The 16,994-nt window shown below is 44.3% G+C and overlaps 2 protein-coding genes across 7 annotated transcripts in view; both read left to right on the forward strand.

Moving 5' to 3' along the window:
* Positions 1–11,447, forward strand: part of phf21ab (PHD finger protein 21Ab) — a 33,768-nt gene extending 22,321 nt beyond the window's left edge. For 4 of the 5 annotated variants that reach the window (XM_063196451.1, XM_063196450.1, XM_063196453.1 and 1 more), the window contains 6 exons: positions 64–124; positions 1,308–1,489; positions 2,860–3,015; positions 3,579–3,654; positions 3,791–3,894; positions 4,288–11,447. In XM_063196451.1, the coding sequence (XP_063052521.1) occupies positions 64–124; positions 1,308–1,489; positions 2,860–3,015; positions 3,579–3,654; positions 3,791–3,894; positions 4,288–5,364 (1,656 nt within the window). In that variant the 3' untranslated portion in view covers positions 5,365–11,447. The remainder of the gene's footprint in view (positions 1–63; positions 125–1,307; positions 1,490–2,859; positions 3,016–3,578; positions 3,655–3,790; positions 3,895–4,287) is intronic. The other variant, XM_063196454.1, reaches the window with a different exon arrangement.
* Positions 11,448–11,947: 500 nt separating this feature from the next.
* Positions 11,948–16,994, forward strand: part of prdm11 (PR domain containing 11) — a 35,924-nt gene continuing 30,877 nt past the window's right edge. For both annotated transcript variants that reach the window (XM_063196456.1, XM_063196457.1), the window contains exons 1-2: positions 11,948–12,186; positions 13,662–13,762. In XM_063196456.1, the coding sequence (XP_063052526.1) occupies positions 13,698–13,762 (65 nt within the window). In that variant the 5' untranslated portion in view covers positions 11,948–12,186; positions 13,662–13,697. The remainder of the gene's footprint in view (positions 12,187–13,661; positions 13,763–16,994) is intronic.

Raw genomic sequence — 16,994 nt, forward strand, 5'->3', positions numbered from 1 at the left:
GGCATAACCGCAGTCAACGAGTGCGTAACACATGGTGTTGACTAATGGGTGTGTGGTTTGCAGAGGAAGAAGAGTGCTGTGACCTACCTGAACACACCGCTCCATCAGGGCACCCGGAAGAGAGGTGAGTACAGCTCGCACCTATTGTGTTTGTGTATGCGTGCCGTGCGTGTATTTTGGGTTGTCGGGTCATGTTGTATTACCACAAACTAATATGTAGTAACTGCATGAAGTAAAATTAATCTTATGGCAGACTAATGTTGTATGCTACTCTAACTAAATCCTAGTGCTGCTCTATTCTAACCATGATGAAGAGTACTAGTTGAACTGTGCACAATTTTTCTCTGTTAAATCACTACATTAGTTTAGTTTAGTTTAGTTTATTAGGATCCCCATTAGCTGGGCGCAGACCCAGCTATTCTTCCTGGGGTCCAACAATAAAATCACACACCGTTAAAAGTTCTACACAAATCTGTACATTCATTTAAGCACCATACATTGAAAAAAATATATGATATGATATCCAGGCTTACTGTTTTATCTTGGGGCCTAAGCTTAAATCGTTTCTCTGATCTCGTGTGTTCATTTATAGTAATTCAAGTATAGTAAACCATCTCTCTGAATTCATTGCTAACCTGTCGTGTAAATCTGTGTCTGTGTCCTAATAATCAGGCTGTGCAAAAGACTAGTGATCTCTCGTTGTACTACTGTACTACTATAGAATGAATGTATTTCACTAGTTTGAGAGTGAGTGTGCGTCCCTACCTTCACTTTATACCTGTGTGTGTGTGTGTGTGTGTGTGTGTGTGTGTGTGTGTGTGTGTGTGTGTGTGTGTGTGTGTGTGTGTGTGTGTGTGTGTGTGTGTGTGTGTGTGTGTGTGTGTGTGTGTGTGTGTGTGTGTGTGTGTGTGTCAGTGCACTTCCTAAACCTACTACCAAGTGAGCTCAGTTTGTGAGTGAGTGCCCTTCTGAAGCCTACTGTGTACTACATACTACATCAGCTGCTGTGTGACTTGAGTGCACTTGCTATCCTAAGCTTACTGCATACTAAGGTGATGTGCTGAGTGCTCTAACTGCTTTTCTCTTCCTTCACCATTCTTCACCCGTCGCTCCCTCTAACCCTAGCCAATGAGGACCCCTTGTGTAAGGTATGTGTGTGTTGGGTGCATGAGAAAGTCACATTCGTTTTTTCCGTTGTCCCATTCTTTTTTTTCTTTTTCTTTTTTCTGTTTTTGTTTTCCTTTTTTCTGTTCTGTCTCCTTTTCTTTTCTGTTCTTTTCTTTCCTCGTCTGTCTCATTTCACCCAGGTCGCCCTCCCAAATACAGCAACAGTGGCGTGGAGCACAGCGCCGCTCCACCTGCCATTCGCCCCCCCACCTGCGGCCCGCCCGCCTCCCTCACCCCCGAGCGCCTCGACCCGGGGGGGCTGACCTTCCCCGCACACCCCCACCACACTCTCCCTCCACCACCCCCTCCCAGCACCGGGGAAGTAAGTAGCAGGCGGAGAGACAGAGAGATCGGGCCTTATATTATACCAATAATAACAACAACCCATGCCCCACTGGCCTTAGCACTGACACACTCTTACACGCACACACTCACACTCTCAAGGGTCTTCAAAACATTCAACAGAATCACACAGACACAAACACAAACACACACCTTTAGCCGTCCCCCTAAAGCAAACACACACACACACACACACACACACACACACACACACACACACACACACACACACACACACACACACACACACACACACACACACACACACACACACACACACACACATACAGGCTCTCAGGTAAAGCTGCTACTCACTCCCCATCCTCATTGAACTGGTCACTCATTCACACATGCTCATCTCATGTTGAATTTGTTTTTGTTTTGTTTGTTGTTCAGTTGTGTATGTGTGTTCATGGTGCCATGCAGTCTTACAAAGTGAACAGTCATAAAACAGCCACCCTAACGCCACAGCCTACAGTACCACGCCTTCCCACTCAGGAGTTCAGGGCAGCCAGCCATCATAGTTGCAGCATCTCACCGGGGTTAACGTTGACCCAGGAGTTCACAGCAGTTACTCTAGTGGTGCCAGTTTACGGGGCAGTTACTTGTGGGTGCAGAACTTTAAGGAGGTGGTTACCACAGATAATGCTAGGTTATGACCTTAACCGCAGCTAACAACAGTTTACGTCAGTTACCACATGTATAGCAGTGGACCGTTAGCATTATTGCTAGAAATAAATCTGCCAGTGGACCTCAACCTTTTGCATTTACCTGAACCGTGACATGCCAGTTCTTGGATCTGTTCATTAGTCGAATTGCACAGGTACCACCGTGGAAAACGGGTGATTTTGCTAATGAACAGAATCAAATGCTATGTGGACTGCTAGCTGTTTTTCTGCAAAAAGGTGAGGACTACTGCTGCAGATGCAGCGGAGATGATTATGATGGACTGGGGAACTCTCATTCTAGAGAAACTAATGCAAACTCTATCCAGAGTTCCCATTGATTTATTCCAGAAGCAGTTCGTTTAAGTTCAGCCTAGATGCAGGAATTTATTCCAGATACTCACAATGCACTTCCATCAGCTTCTCTTGGTTTGCATTTCCTCTCGGCGTACAATTGATGTAGGCTCACTTATATCAACTAATGAATCCGTTGTCAGACATTTTTGCAGCCAGAGATCATAAGTAAAAAAAAAAAATCAGCTCTCCCTTAAAAAGGGTCTTTGAAGCAATACTTCCCCTCCTCCTCCTCTCCCGTCTTTATGCCCAAGCGTGATTGGCTGGCCCCGTCCAGGAAAAGATGCTGGCATGCGAGACACTGACGACTGCCATTGGTTCTTCCTGACAGGGAGACCTCCATGAGGACTTTTGTGCCGTGTGCAGGCGCAGCGGCCAGTTGCTCATGTGTGACACCTGTTCCCGGGTCTACCACCTACCCTGCCTGGACCCTCCTCTCAAACACATTCCCAAAGGCATGTGGATCTGCCCCCAATGCCAAGACCAGGTAAACAGCCTGCCCTGAGGGTCAGACTCGGGTCTGTCTGCCGTTTTCCCTTAGAAGAGAGATGAATGTAGCGAAGGGGAGTAAGAGTTGCCCAATCCGCCTGCTGGGACTCGCCAACTCTACTCCACTTCGCTACAGATTGTTAGCCTCCCCACACCCCCTACTCTTCCCCCTTCCGAAAACAAAACAAAACAAAAAAAAACACAGTAGGACTAGCACTAACCTTACCCCTCCTCTTCCTCTCTATGCCCAGTAGCGCCGTACTATTTCCCCCCTGGCCTGAGTGATCCACACACATATGGCTGTTCGGGGCTTTGTAAGCTTCCACCCCACTGTGCACAGTGCTCATCATGCCTTTATTTTTCCACCCACCCTTACACGTAGTGTGTGTTGCCATTCAGTTGCTTTTGGTCGTCTCATCTCCACCACAGCGTTTGTGTCTAGCCGTGCCAGTCCTCTTCCTACTCGTCCCTGAGCAATGGTGGATACGCGTCTTCCTCTCTGTTGCTAACTTTCCCATCCCCCACCTCATCTCCTCCGCTAACTGCACATTGCCCCCACAGATCCTCAAGAAGGAGGATGCTATTCCCTGGCCTGGAACACTTGCGATCGTCCATTCCTACATTGCGTACAAAGAAGGTATAGCAGCAAGCGCATGACCTTATTGACCTAAATGTTTTGCAGGGTACATGGAGTGTGTGTGCTCCATTGCTGTACTACAGGAGAGTGATACGTGTGTGTGCGTGTGCGTGTATGTGTATGTGTGTGCTCTCAGCTAAAGAGGAGGAGAAGCAGAAGCTGATGAAGTGGAGTGCGGAGTTGAAGCTGGAGAGAGAACAGCTGGAGCAGAGAGTCAAACAACTCACCAACTCCATTACGGTACTGTACAATTGAAACTGGATTAAATTATTGAATTCCGGTTCATAGGACATAAGAATGCATGTCACCATTTTCTGTTTCGAATGCATTGAATCAAAGGTGTCTTCTATCACAAGAAAAATGCACATTCGCCGACTTAACTATACTGCACACACATGGTCAATCATTTACCAAATAACATCTGGCGTATAAACAGTTACACTGTCATTTTCGTTTTGATATTCCAGTTCTCAAGAGTGGCATGTGCAGAAAAAGAACCAAAAAAACCAAGATGCCCTAAATTCACATGACTATCCTCTCCTTTCTAAGCTTTTAGTTGAATTATCATTTTGGGATTCTAGGAAATTGGCCTTTCCTTGACTTCATCCATTGGTGTTTGGTTGTCTTTTACAGAAATGCATGGAGACCAAGAACACCATCCTGGCCCGTCAGAAGGACATGCAGGCCGCGCTGGAGAAGGTCAAGCACCTTATCTGCCTCATACAGAGCTTTGAGCGAAGCCAAACAACCCTGCAGCCCGAACCCGCACCTTCTCAACCCTCACAAGCCGAGGAATCCTCAACGGCAGTCACCCCAGAGGTCAAGATGGACGTGGCGACCTTGGAGGTCAACATGGAGGTTTCCTCGGGAACCGGGACGGAGGTCGCCTCCGAAAGCACCTCCTCCGAGGCTGCAGTCGTGGTTGATTCAGAGGTCAACTCTGATGTTGCCATGGAGGTCAGCACAGAGGTCGTCTCAGAGGTTAGCACAGAGGTTGCGGCAGAGGTCCACATGGAAGTCACCTCAGAAGACAAGACGGAAGTCTTAGTCACCTCAGGTGTTGACTTGGCGACTGTCTCTGGTGTTGCCATGGAGACGGTCTCAGCTGTCATCATGGAGGTTACACCTGGTGTCGCCATGGAGAATGCCTCTTCTGTCGTCATGGAGCTTACCTCGGAAGTGAATATGGAGGACGTGTCCCAAACGGACAGTGCTGAGCCTACCTCTCGGGCTGAGCCTGGTTCTGAGGCTACACCAGAAGCTCAGGTGGTGGAGCCACCTGGTTCTGAGGTGGGATCCGTGCCTGAACTACAACTCGTTCAGTCAGAGGCTAGTTCTGAGGCAGAACCTGCTTCTAAATTACCACCAGGTACTGAGGTGAAGGCTGGGACAAAGGTGGAGGCTGACGCTAGTTCTGAGCAGCAGAGTAGTACTGCTGACGCTGAAGCCTCTGGTACGTCAACAGAACCTATGAAGGTTTCGACCAATGGAGAGACAGGACCTCACATAGAGAGCTCAGTAGACAGCCACTCAGGTGCTGTGACACCCGAGGCAGCCGCACCTCCACTGCCCAGTAGCAGTCCTGAAAAAGTGGACAGTGTGGGGTTGGGGGAAGGGGTAGAGAAATCTGACCAGAACAACTCCAGTAATGGCAAAACCTTGCAACAGCTCCCCGAGCTCCCTCAGAATCAAGCGGAGTCCCTTAAATAACAGACGGCCTCTTCCTGACAACTCCCACAGAACTCCACTGCACCCAAGAGTGGTGCACTACGTTGCCAATCTCTATATATAAATATGAGTATATATATATTTACATATATATATGTGTATGAACAGTTTTCTTCTTATTTGGTTGGACTGGTTCTGTAAGGCCTTGTCAGCAGCACATCCTGGGTCTGTGATTGCATACATAGACCACAGTGCCCTCATTGTAAGACTGTCATGCCAACCTCTGCCCAGTGGGGGGCACCGAGTTGGACCAGTGTGGGGTGGAGCATCCCACCAGCATGTGCCTGCAGCTGATTACCCTGAAACCAGGAAGTGGCCCATAGATTGGTCGATGTGATCTGTCAACCACCACCGACACCAGGTGTTGACCCATGATTGATTGCTAAGTAACAACTGAAACTAGGGATGGCTTGTGAATTCCTGCTGCAGTCCATCGGTTGGATAGGCAGATTGGTTTCAGTGATCTCCCCTCAGCCACGTCTAAGACTGGCTGGTCGGTGAGTTGCATAAGCCTTTTGGGTAACATCTGCAGTCATTAGGGTGACTGACTTGGTAGGTAAGTCTCCTACTCCAGCAGGAGCAGGTTGCACATCGCCCACTAGATCCCACACATTCGCCCATGTGGCTCCATGTGTCCTAAAAAGGTGTCTGTTCACTGACAGGAAAGCATCAGTATTTGCTGTCCAGGCTTCAGGGCAATCGCTGAGGTTAGAATAGCTACTTCCTCAACACCAGTGGAGGCACCACAGCAGAGAGAAGAGAAAGCACTGAGGAGAAGCTGGTCTTTAGCCTCCAGCGAGACTAACGCAAGGGGACGTCCCATAGGGGGGAAAAAATCCAGAACAATAGTTGGAGACGTCACGTGGGAAGATCTCGAAAGGACAATGTGTTAGATTAGTTGTCAAAAAGAATGACGTTTTGAAAAAAAAGGAAAAACAATATGGTGTTGGTCCTGTGTAGTGAACACTTTTTGTGTGTGAATTGGTGTATCAGTCCTGAGCGCTAAATGTGGACAGTTGCAACCTTTGCAACGCCACGGTCACAGTATGGCTTTACGGTGTCATTCTGTCATGGTATGACACCATGTCCATTTCTGGGGAGTATTGTTTTTTTTACATAGAGGTGAAAATATGCAGGTCTTCCTAGTCTTCAGAAGTACAAGTGCTTTTTTGTTAGATAAGTCATGAAGTACAAGTGCTTCTTTTGTTTGATAAGTCATTCATTTTTGAAAGGTGTTGACTGGTGCAGATGGTGTAGACTCCTGGTCTAGTGGGAGGCCTTAGGCTTCTGAAGAAGGCCCATGTTGGCTTTTGAACTGCCAAATATTTTTGTATCCAAGTCAAAAAAAAAGGACACGTTCTTTTCTAAGGACCAGGTCAGACAGTATCAATTCTCATTTACATTAGCATGAATGTTGCACTGTCATTGCTAACACGTGTGCTTTCCAAATTTCTGTCTAATTTGATGGTTGAAAAGGGGATGCATATATTGCTGCAATCTCTGAACCTAAAGCACAAAGTTGGAAGAAAAAGTGGAGATTGCATACACACTTGCAGTTGCAGACACACTTGAACATTTTTCCTGCTTTTACGTCAAGTGTTAGCGTGTGTTTGTGAACGTAGACCTTATTGTCGATTCTGTATCTTGTTCTGCGCTTGCCAATAATTCCTTAATGTCCTTAAAGAAGTTGGAGACAAGGCCTTGTCCCAGCTTTACTTATCAGTGCAGGGAGTGCTTATATACTCTCCCTCCCATCTAGTCCCAACGTTAGACCCTCTTACAGAAACGGCTCCTGACCGTATGCCACTGAATGACTATCCTCTTCATGTTAGTCAATGCATTTCCCCACCGTTAACAATTAACTCTGACACAATCCTGATGTTAGTACCTCGTTAGAACAGCTTTGGTCCACCAGAGGTCCCGGTAGTCTAAATGTGTAGATACTCCTTAGTCTTTTGTTTAACCACATGACTGATGCTAACATGGCTTGCAATCCTCCTTTCCATGGGAATCAGCACAGCTCTTTTTGACATCATTGGTTAGATTACCTTGGGCTTTTTGTGAGTCTTTATAATGAAGTCCTGACACTAGGCTGGACTCGTCATCTGCCCTTAGGCAACTGCAGCAGATCCTCCAAGGAAATCTTGAAATGGCTCTGATGTGAGGCCTGACAGTAGTCTTCCCCTTGTAGTCATCCTGATGCAAGTCCTGGTGAGTTGTCAAATCAATAACAGACAAATAAAAACCTAACTCTATCAGGTTCTGGCCCAAAGTTTGGAATGGTCTTTTCCTTGCATATCTCAGCTACGTTTACTTGTAGCATCAGGTCCATGAATTCATAGTCTGAACAAATTCTGCTGTCGTTTGTTCTTTGTATTGCCGATCTGTGTTTGACCGATTCTTACATTCCTTAACTGGAAACCTTTCCCCATAGTTTGGAATTGACCAGTCCTTGCATTCCTTGATTTGATTTAGCCAAGCGTGACATTCCTGAACTGGAAAATCTCAGAAAATCAACTTCATTTCTCGGTCTCTCTGTGCCAGTAGTGGGTTCTAGTTTTTGTCCATTTCTGGTCTTTCAGCATCCCTAAATTGACCGCTCGTGTGTCTTGTCTTGTTGAAGTATATCTGTGCAGCTGGCGGTGTGTATCATGTTTACATTAATTCATGACCAATTAACATATCCTAAAAATGCTTTGGATCAAGGGGGAAACTAGGGCCAAGGACCATGGCCAACAGTGGTTTCTCTTAAAATGTTATTTGAACAGGTTCTTGATGTAATTGCACAATTTAGAAAAAGGGGATGCCGTTATAATGTAGGTACCGGGGGGGATGATGGGACCATTGGTCATCATTGCAATTTGTTAGGAGCTTTGACTTTGTACTTCGGTTTTGAGATTTAGTGGCAAGAGCTAAGATAAATGGGTGGTTGCCCTCATTGAAATAACGACTAACGGCGGAATTATTACTGTTGCAAATGAGCTGCAAACTTGCACATTCAGTACTGTGAAATTGCATATCTTCATCTCACACGCATTGGCCTGTGTCTTGGACATCTTATGGTGGGAGTGGTGTATGTCTGCTATTTTGTGTCCCACTTTGAACCCTCATGTTCTGTTTGGAGCAACATCACATTCCCATGTTGAAAGATTCCCTTCTATTCCTCAGTCAGATCGTGTTCCACAAATAGGTACCCAGAGTGCCTTGCCCCGCCCTCCTCTTTAAAATGCCCCGCCTTCTTAAATTGCCCAACTTCTAGTCTCCGCCTCCTGAAGTGCTCATTTGTGGTTTCTCCAGCTGCACTGTGAGTTCCATGGCCATCTCCCTAAAGACATCCATGCACCTTGATCACTACTCCCCTTAAATAGTACACCCCTGTGATGACCACTAGCCCCTTAACACCCCACCCCTGTAGAAAGACTAAGCAATCCCCCTCCATGGGACCTGAGATCAACTCCCATTCATTGTGGGTTTTTCTTTCTTTTTTTCCTTTTTTTGTGCATTTTTTGGTACCATGGAAAAGCATGTCTTAAGCGGTCCATCATCACCACTTTCCTTATATACCAGGGCCATGGCTCCTTGGATCACCACTTGGTGATATGATCACCCCTACATTGCACGCCCCTTTTAACCACCGTTCCTTTTACTTTCCATGCCTCTTTGACCACCATGCCCCACTATGGTGGCCAGTCAATCCCTGTTGAGATGTGTTTCCCCATCGAGTCTGGCTTCCCCCCTGGTCCTGAAGTTTAGATCTTAAAGCACATCCTGCTGCTCATGCTCTGTAGTGAGTCGGGCTCTGAGAGAGGTGCTCTTGTCGCCAAGAACCCCAAGGGGTGCACGTAGCTGTGGTGTTAGCCGTTAGCTTTGAGTTGATTTGATGAAACTGCCTTAAGTTATTTTTATCCATGATGAAATGTCCAACATTTTAAAAGGAAAGGAGGAAAACTAAAATAAAATAAAAACTGAGGTGGCTTAAGAGTCTTAAATTGTGGTTAATGTGAAGGTGTGTGTAACAAGAGGTGCTTCAACTTAAGCCACCATCTCTACAGTTTGCGAGATCAAACTCAAGTGTGAACATTTTTATTTTTATTTCTTTTGTAAGTGGAAACTACTTAGGTGTAATTTGTGTACATATTGACCTTCATGTATGCACTTTTTATAGCCCAGTTTGTTTTTAGTTGGCCTCCTGTCTTGAGCGCCTTGGTCTGTCTGCCCCCCCCCCCATACGTTAGACTCAGACCAGGGAGTGAAAAGTCCTATCTCATTCTCAGGTCCCAGTGCCGAGACCGACTCCTCTACAAACACCGCCCCTCCCCCTCTCTCTCACAGACAAACAAACACACACGCACCTGACGTCCTGAGGAGTGCCTGTGCTTCTGGAAATATCTACACACCTCTTGTTATTAGTCCTCATGGCCACAATCTTTCAGCCTCGCATTCCCCTCTCACTGACTCATTCATTAGCTCACTCTGGGCTCACTTTGCTTTGGGTATCATCAGGTGAATTCACTTCAGACTGTGAAGAACTCTTATTGTTGGTTTTGACGAGCTGCCTGTTATTGTTACCCGATCTGTGATCTGACAAGATGGAAAGGTCACAGAAGGGTCCCCCGGAGAGCATGCCTTTTTTATGCAAGTGTTTTTATATACGATTATTTTCAGGTCTCTCTTTTTTAATATGCATTTTACTTTTATTGTTCATGTTAAAGCTTTATGCAAAAGTGTATCTCCATTTATTTTTTTGTTGTTTTCTATAAACACACTGGCAACATAATGCCAAATGTAAAATGTCGAAAAACAGACTTGTCATTCTCCAGGAATGTGATGATTTTAAAAAGAACAACAAAAAAAACATTTCAGATGCAGCATCTCAGAGCCTGTGCGTGTGCGAGCGTGTTTTCAGTCATGCGGTCATCCGACTCTTGTCACATGCAGGAGTGTGTCTGTGTGTTGTATCTTAAAGTTATTGCAGGAAAATTAGACACTCTCCATTCGACACTTACTTTGACATCAGTATACCCAAAGAGATGGACAATTCCCTGTTATTTTGGCCATTGGAATTGTATTCATCCCAACACTTACATGCCCTGCACACATAGATTACGCCGTTTCTGGGACACTTGAGTTTCATGCAGTCACAAGCCATCATGTCAAAGCAAGGACCGGTCGTGGGCAGCATGAAGGCAAATATGATGTTTCAGAGTGGGGTGGGCTAAGAGAGACCGTGTGTATGTGTGTTGTTTTGGGGATGAGGGGGATATAGGGGATTGGAAGATGGGGGGCAAGGGAGGAATTCTAATGGCGGGGTGCTGCCTTTCTTGAACCTTGTCTCAGCCCCCCTTGTTTGGGCATTCCATGGCCTTTTTTGACTTTCTATTTTGTACATGGCACATCTGACTACATTCCACGACTTTTTTTTGGTTTTCTGTTTTGTTTTTATGTTGATGTCATGTCATTACTGTGGCCTTGTCTTCTGATGCATTTCATCTGATGTTGTAATAATACTGTTGACATCCTCACCGGTGTAGCCCTGAGCGCGTGCGGTACCTTGTTTGCAGGACACACAATTGACTTTTTCATGTAAATTGTGCAAAAAAAAGGATTTTAAAAAAGAAGAAAAAAACCTCTTCCACTTGGTTTCCTCTCAGATGGGGCCGCACAGTAGCGATATTATAAACCCTGCTCAGCTGCTGCGCTGAACTCTGTGTAAATTGTTTATTACACAATCTGGATATTTGTAAAATTGTTTGTATTTTTTCATGATGATTTTAAAGAGATAAGAAGTGTGATTATTTTTTGACTTTCTGTTACAGATCTTTCTTTGTTTGTTTTTTTTTGTTTGTTTTTTTTTTCGTTTTTTATTTTGCGTTGGCCTGACATTGTGAGTGAACCTGCTGGGTTTCTTACCTCCTCTCGAGCCGCTGTGATAAGTTATTTGTATGCAGTGTTTAGAAAAAAAATACTGTAGGGAACGTGGGGATAAGTTGATATTAGGAGCATTTGATCAATTTGTATTTATTTATTTTATCATTTTGTTAATAAATTGTTAAAATGAATCATTACTCTTCCTGCGTTGTGTTCATTTAGGCGGGTTAGGGTGTGTTGGTTGCTATCGCTCGCTCATAATTTGTTCTACCAGTTTTGGCAATAGGCGCACTGGTATTTGAGCCCCCAATAGTAACTGGAATGTATTGAACAACATAAAACCCTTCGTCTTTATTCACTTTAGACTTACTTAATCCTCTTCCTCTGAATATGTGGCGATTAGGCTACTTTGATCTAAAATGACCCCCGTCAGGATAATGTGCTGTAGCCAATGGTTTTTTAAGTTTGTTACCTAATAATTAAAAGTATCCTCAGGCTACGTCCTGTGTTGTGCAGCGGGATCCTGAGCTGCAAGCCCAAACCCTGCAAGTTTATGTCTGTGACTGGTGCAGCTTGCACGGACGCTGGCAACTCCATGCAACCCCCTCAAAGCCAGTTAAACATTGATGTTGGGGGAGGGGGGTCCTAAACGGAATTTATTCTCCATCTATGATAAGTCCGCGGTTGTACACTCAAGTTGCTTTCTTCCGTTTTCCATGTCATTTCCTGTAATAAAAAGATGGTGGTCAAAGCAGTGAGAGAGAAGCAGCTGACTCGTTACAATAATGTGAAATGATAAACTTTACATCGCCCTGGACTAGTGAAACCAAACATTGCCGCTGCGTCATCGACAGAATTGACCGAGCGCAAAGCTCTGGGGTCGTGCATTAGAAAGTCCTGCACAGACCCCCCGACGGACTGCGGACTCGACAGAAGGTGAGCTTGTCTTACTAGCCAATGTGGCCAATGAAAATGGCTTCCGAAAGCGTTAGGCAAATTGCCAATCGCCTGCAGACTGGAGGCGAGGAAATGTTGCGTCGGCGCGCTACTGTCAGTGGCGGACTGCTGCACTTGAGAGACACGTATCCATTGCGGAGTTTGCAGCTTGTTTCGAGGCAACGGCAAACTTTCGAAGGGGAAAGCAAGTTTGCGTTTGGAGATCATTGTTGCCCCATTTGTTTCGCCCCGAGCTTGTCAATGTAATATACGGTCTCCTCTGAGCGACGGTTAAAAAGACCAATCAGAGTCAAGTTTATGATAAGAAGGACCAATCATGATTCAGTTTTGCAGACCAAATATTTTGGATGTCGGGCTCTTCTCGAGCGTCAGCAGCATCGTGATGCACGTCTGTGCGGAGGGGGGCAGACGAGTCCGCTGTGTGAAGTACCGTTGCGCAGCCGCATGGCTTTCCTTTTAGCACAAGGAATCTTGTTGAATAAATATGTGAACATTGAAATGAGGTCAACCCCCTCTGCAAAGTCACAGACTGGCATTCGTGGTACTAGTGCTTCATTAGTTGAAGGCAGTAAAACATATTAAAAGTCTGCAGCTCCCTCTTGTGCGCAATGACCAGCTGAGCCAAAGCCGAGGTTAACCCAAGATAAGCCAGGGTGCGTCGGCGTACCTTACATGGTAGAGACACCTGTCTATGACTTGACACTTCCCCCAATGTAACGCCCAAGTCTGCATCTGAAAGTGCCTTTGCATTGTATACATCTCAGTGTGAGTGCTCGATGAAAAGTCTCCAAGTTAACCCATTCATATCCAGACCTCATGGATAATGTGTGTGCAAAGCCGTACAATCCAGTGGTTCATAGATTACTATGTTTCAGCCATTAGATGCTCTCAATAAGCTCTTCCTCCAGGTCTGTGAGTTAATTAGAGACATTATGTGTGTTAATTGCACAGACGGAAGAATGTTGCTTTCTAAATCAGCATTTTAAAAAAAGCTTGCACTGCTGTTAAACAATGGCAGATTTTGCTTGCTTTTTTGTTGTTGGAAAACTGAATATTAATTATTATTTTGCACATAAAAAACACATGCTCCCTCATTGTCGTGAGGAATGTCTCTTTGCCCTTGTGTGTGTGTGTGTGCCTGTATGTGTGTGTGTTTGTCTTTGTGTGTATCTGAATAGTCTGTGAAGAGTGTAAGGAGTTCGTTCTACTTGGAGGAGTGCGTATCCCACGCCCCCCGTGTTTGTCCCTTACACCCCCGTGGAGGTGGGGGAGGGGGGCCGAGCGTGTGCACCCTGCCCTTTATTTTAATGCAGTGTGCATTATTTTGGACATAAAAAACATGTGCTCCCTCATTGTCAGGAGGAATGTCTCTTTGAGAGAGAGAGAGAGAGAGAGAGAGATTGAGAGAGAGAGAGATTGATATTGAGATGCTGATTGCAGTACTGTTCCCTCAGGAGGTGATGGACTGAGTGAGACCAGGGGACCCCAACATGGCTGACACTCCAACATTCAGCTGCGAAGCCTCTCTGGAGAAACAGCCGGACTGCAGCAGGAGGTACATAACACTACTACTGTTGGACACAGACTCTAAGATATTATGCCACCTTGGCTATCTTGGAATGAAACTGGGCCTGATCATGCATTCAGGCACCCCTAAGCACAAACCCATTTCACATCTCCTGTCAAACGTCAGGCCGATTTTCTTCTCCAGACAACCACCCTGACAGCAGCAGGAGGTATAGGAATGAGTTGAATTATATCTATACTATTATTAATTGCTATTAATTACTATTATTACAATTACTGTTATTACTCTCCATCATATGCCCATGATGATGATGGCCATCAAACAGGCCAGGACTGATAATATGCCATGCAGGGCATTTTCCTCAGGGGAAGATGCTGTTGGGCTTCTTCTTCTTCCTACAGACATCTCCACAATTTAGAGGGAGAATATTATTGGCCCTAGCCTGGGAAATCCCATGCTGCTTTGCACAATCGTTCCGATCTGAAAGACAGCTTGGATTCTATCCCTTAGCGAGGGATCCAGATCTCCAATCAGAGAGCGGGTAGGGGTGGAAAGGCGATGACTGCACTTTGTTTGAATACAAACCCCAACTCCGGTGAAGTTGGGACGTTTGGTAAACTGAGAATAAAATCAAAATGCTATCATTTTCAAAACATTCAATACATTCCTTAGATGGAGAATAGTGAAAAGACAACATATCAAGTGTTAAAACCGAGAAAAGATATTGTTTTAGGGGACATATGTACTCATTTTTACTTTGATAACTGCAACACGTCTCAAATAAGTTGGGACGGGGATCAGTGAAATGTTATAAACATCCAAATAAGATAAAACAAAAAGGAAGAACATTTCAAAATGAATTGTACTGATGTACAATTTGAGTGTCCAGGTATAAGACAATCACAGAGAGGCTGAGTCACTCAGAATTAAAGATGCAGAGGGAACATTTACCATAGTTATTACATAAAGTTTTGAATTCCTTTGATTTACCGTGATTGAGTGTATATAAGACATATTTGTGTCATTAAAATCATTGTATAGGTTCATAACATCATTAAATATATATTGGCTGTGGTCTCACTCTAACACTCCGAGAATTACAGCTAGTTAAAACTTGACCCATATTAAGGACGCTTCATGTGTGCAAATGATAGAGGGGTTTAACATTCCCCTATCCACCCGAGCTAAAAAAAATAGACCCAGAAAACATGGGAAACTGTAATTTACCTGCAGAAGTTGCAGAAGTCAATTCTTTTTGAAAATAGTAGTCTTGCACATCCTGTACTACAGTGAAAATTGACCATGCAACTTGTGTTAGTGCTAACTTCAAAAGTCAGCCTCCATGATGGCATGGGGGTGCAGTAGTACATTGGTTAAGCTGTTCTAACTCACCTGTAGAATTGAATACTGTACTGAATGAAATAAATGGGTTTTAAACAGCATGGAAAGCCACTCGTGCTTTATATTTTGAAGGGAGATCTTCGATTACTGCCACATAGTAAGGACAAATTGCATTCTCTACTATGTTTTAACAGTTTAACTCCAACATAAGTACCAGCAGGACATTAAATGGCTGACTTTTGGTCAAGACCTGCCACACTGTAAGCACTACAGAAAGGAAAACATTGCAAAACATGACAAGGAATACACCTGCCATTGAAGCTGTTGAAATCATGTCCAAGATAGGAATCAACATTGTTTTTATATAAAATCATCTCATCGGTTAATGCTATTAACTGTTAAGTGTTGTCCTTTGTTTTGTTTTTAGTCTTCCTCGACATGTGCTGCCTTTTATTGTCCCCGTTCCAATTCTTTTGAGATGTGTTGGATTTACATATTCATGAATATCCCCCAAAACAATAATTTTGGTCAGTTTTGATGGCTGATATATTTTCTTTGTACCGTTCTCCAACTAATGTCAGACCCAGACTTTTTGAAAATGGCAGTATTTTGTTATTATTCACAATTAACCTTGCGTCCCAACTTCTATGGAGTTGGGGTTTGTACATACAACTTGACAAGATTGGCTATGGGCTATGTATATGACGCCTTCGTAATGCCCAAATAAACGCCCATGGGCAATCGCAAACCACCAATTGTATAGGTAGCTTCCAGACTATCTCACTTGTGAGACCGCTAAGCACAAAACCATATCACATCTGCTGCCAGAATTCAGGCCGATTTTCTTCTCCAGAGAACCATCTTGACTGTAGCAGGAGGTGTCGGAGTACATTGAATATTATCTCTATACTATGCTATACGATATCTCTATAGGATACTATGATGATGGGCATCAAACAGGCCTGGACTCAGTGACATGGAGACATTTTGTGGGCATGTGCTCGAGGGGTGCGGAGGGCACGTGGAACTTACAGTTGAGGACGATATTATTAGCCCCCCTCCTGAAATTAGACATATCTCTTCATTGATCATTGAGAATGATCATTATTCATAAATGTGTGTTATACTGGAAACAAATACACCATGGAGATAGTATCCAATAAGTTAAATTTGGACTTTTCCATTTTCACAATGAGTTTACAACAATGAGTGTAAAAATGGCAAGGACAAAATTATTAGCCAATACAGTGCCATTTATGAACAAAAATTGACACCAGGCACTTTGATTAGTTGTTAACTATGTTGGCACATGTTCTACTAGGGATTTTGGCCTATTTTTTTCATCGCAAATAGTTAAGCTGGTCCAAATTGCATGGATGTTGAGGATGGACATTCATTTTCAGCACTCTTCAAATACTATTGGATTGAGGTCTGAACCACTCCATGACCAGGGTTTTAGTATCCTTGAAGAGCATTTGAACTATTTGGATACAAGTTTTGGGTTATTATCTTATTGAAAGATCCAGTGAAGATCTTAGCTCCCTCTATGAGCATATTTTTGCAAGGTCACTTTCCACATTCTATCATAATTTTCAGTTTTTGTGGTGCCGTACACCCAAACAAGGTTTCCTGTGGCTGAGGCTGCCACAGAATGATGCATCCACCACCATGTTTAATTGTGGAAACCATCTTATAACGATTCAAGGCCTATCCCTTTCTTCACCTGACAGAAGCAGAATTCATGCATCAAAGCAGGTGCAATTGAATATCATCAGATGAAAGCAGAGACGTTCAAAACTCATTTTTAACTTTCAAATGTTCACAGGCAAAGCTCAATAACACTCTGATATGCACTGCCTTTAGTAAAGGGGTTCTTCCGTGATGATGGCCCCAAAGCCCAATATGATGACAAGCCCTA

The sequence above is a fragment of the Engraulis encrasicolus genome, chromosome 4 (assembly GCF_034702125.1).
Source record: "Engraulis encrasicolus isolate BLACKSEA-1 chromosome 4, IST_EnEncr_1.0, whole genome shotgun sequence".
In the NCBI taxonomy this organism is placed as follows: domain Eukaryota; kingdom Metazoa; phylum Chordata; class Actinopteri; order Clupeiformes; family Engraulidae; genus Engraulis; species Engraulis encrasicolus.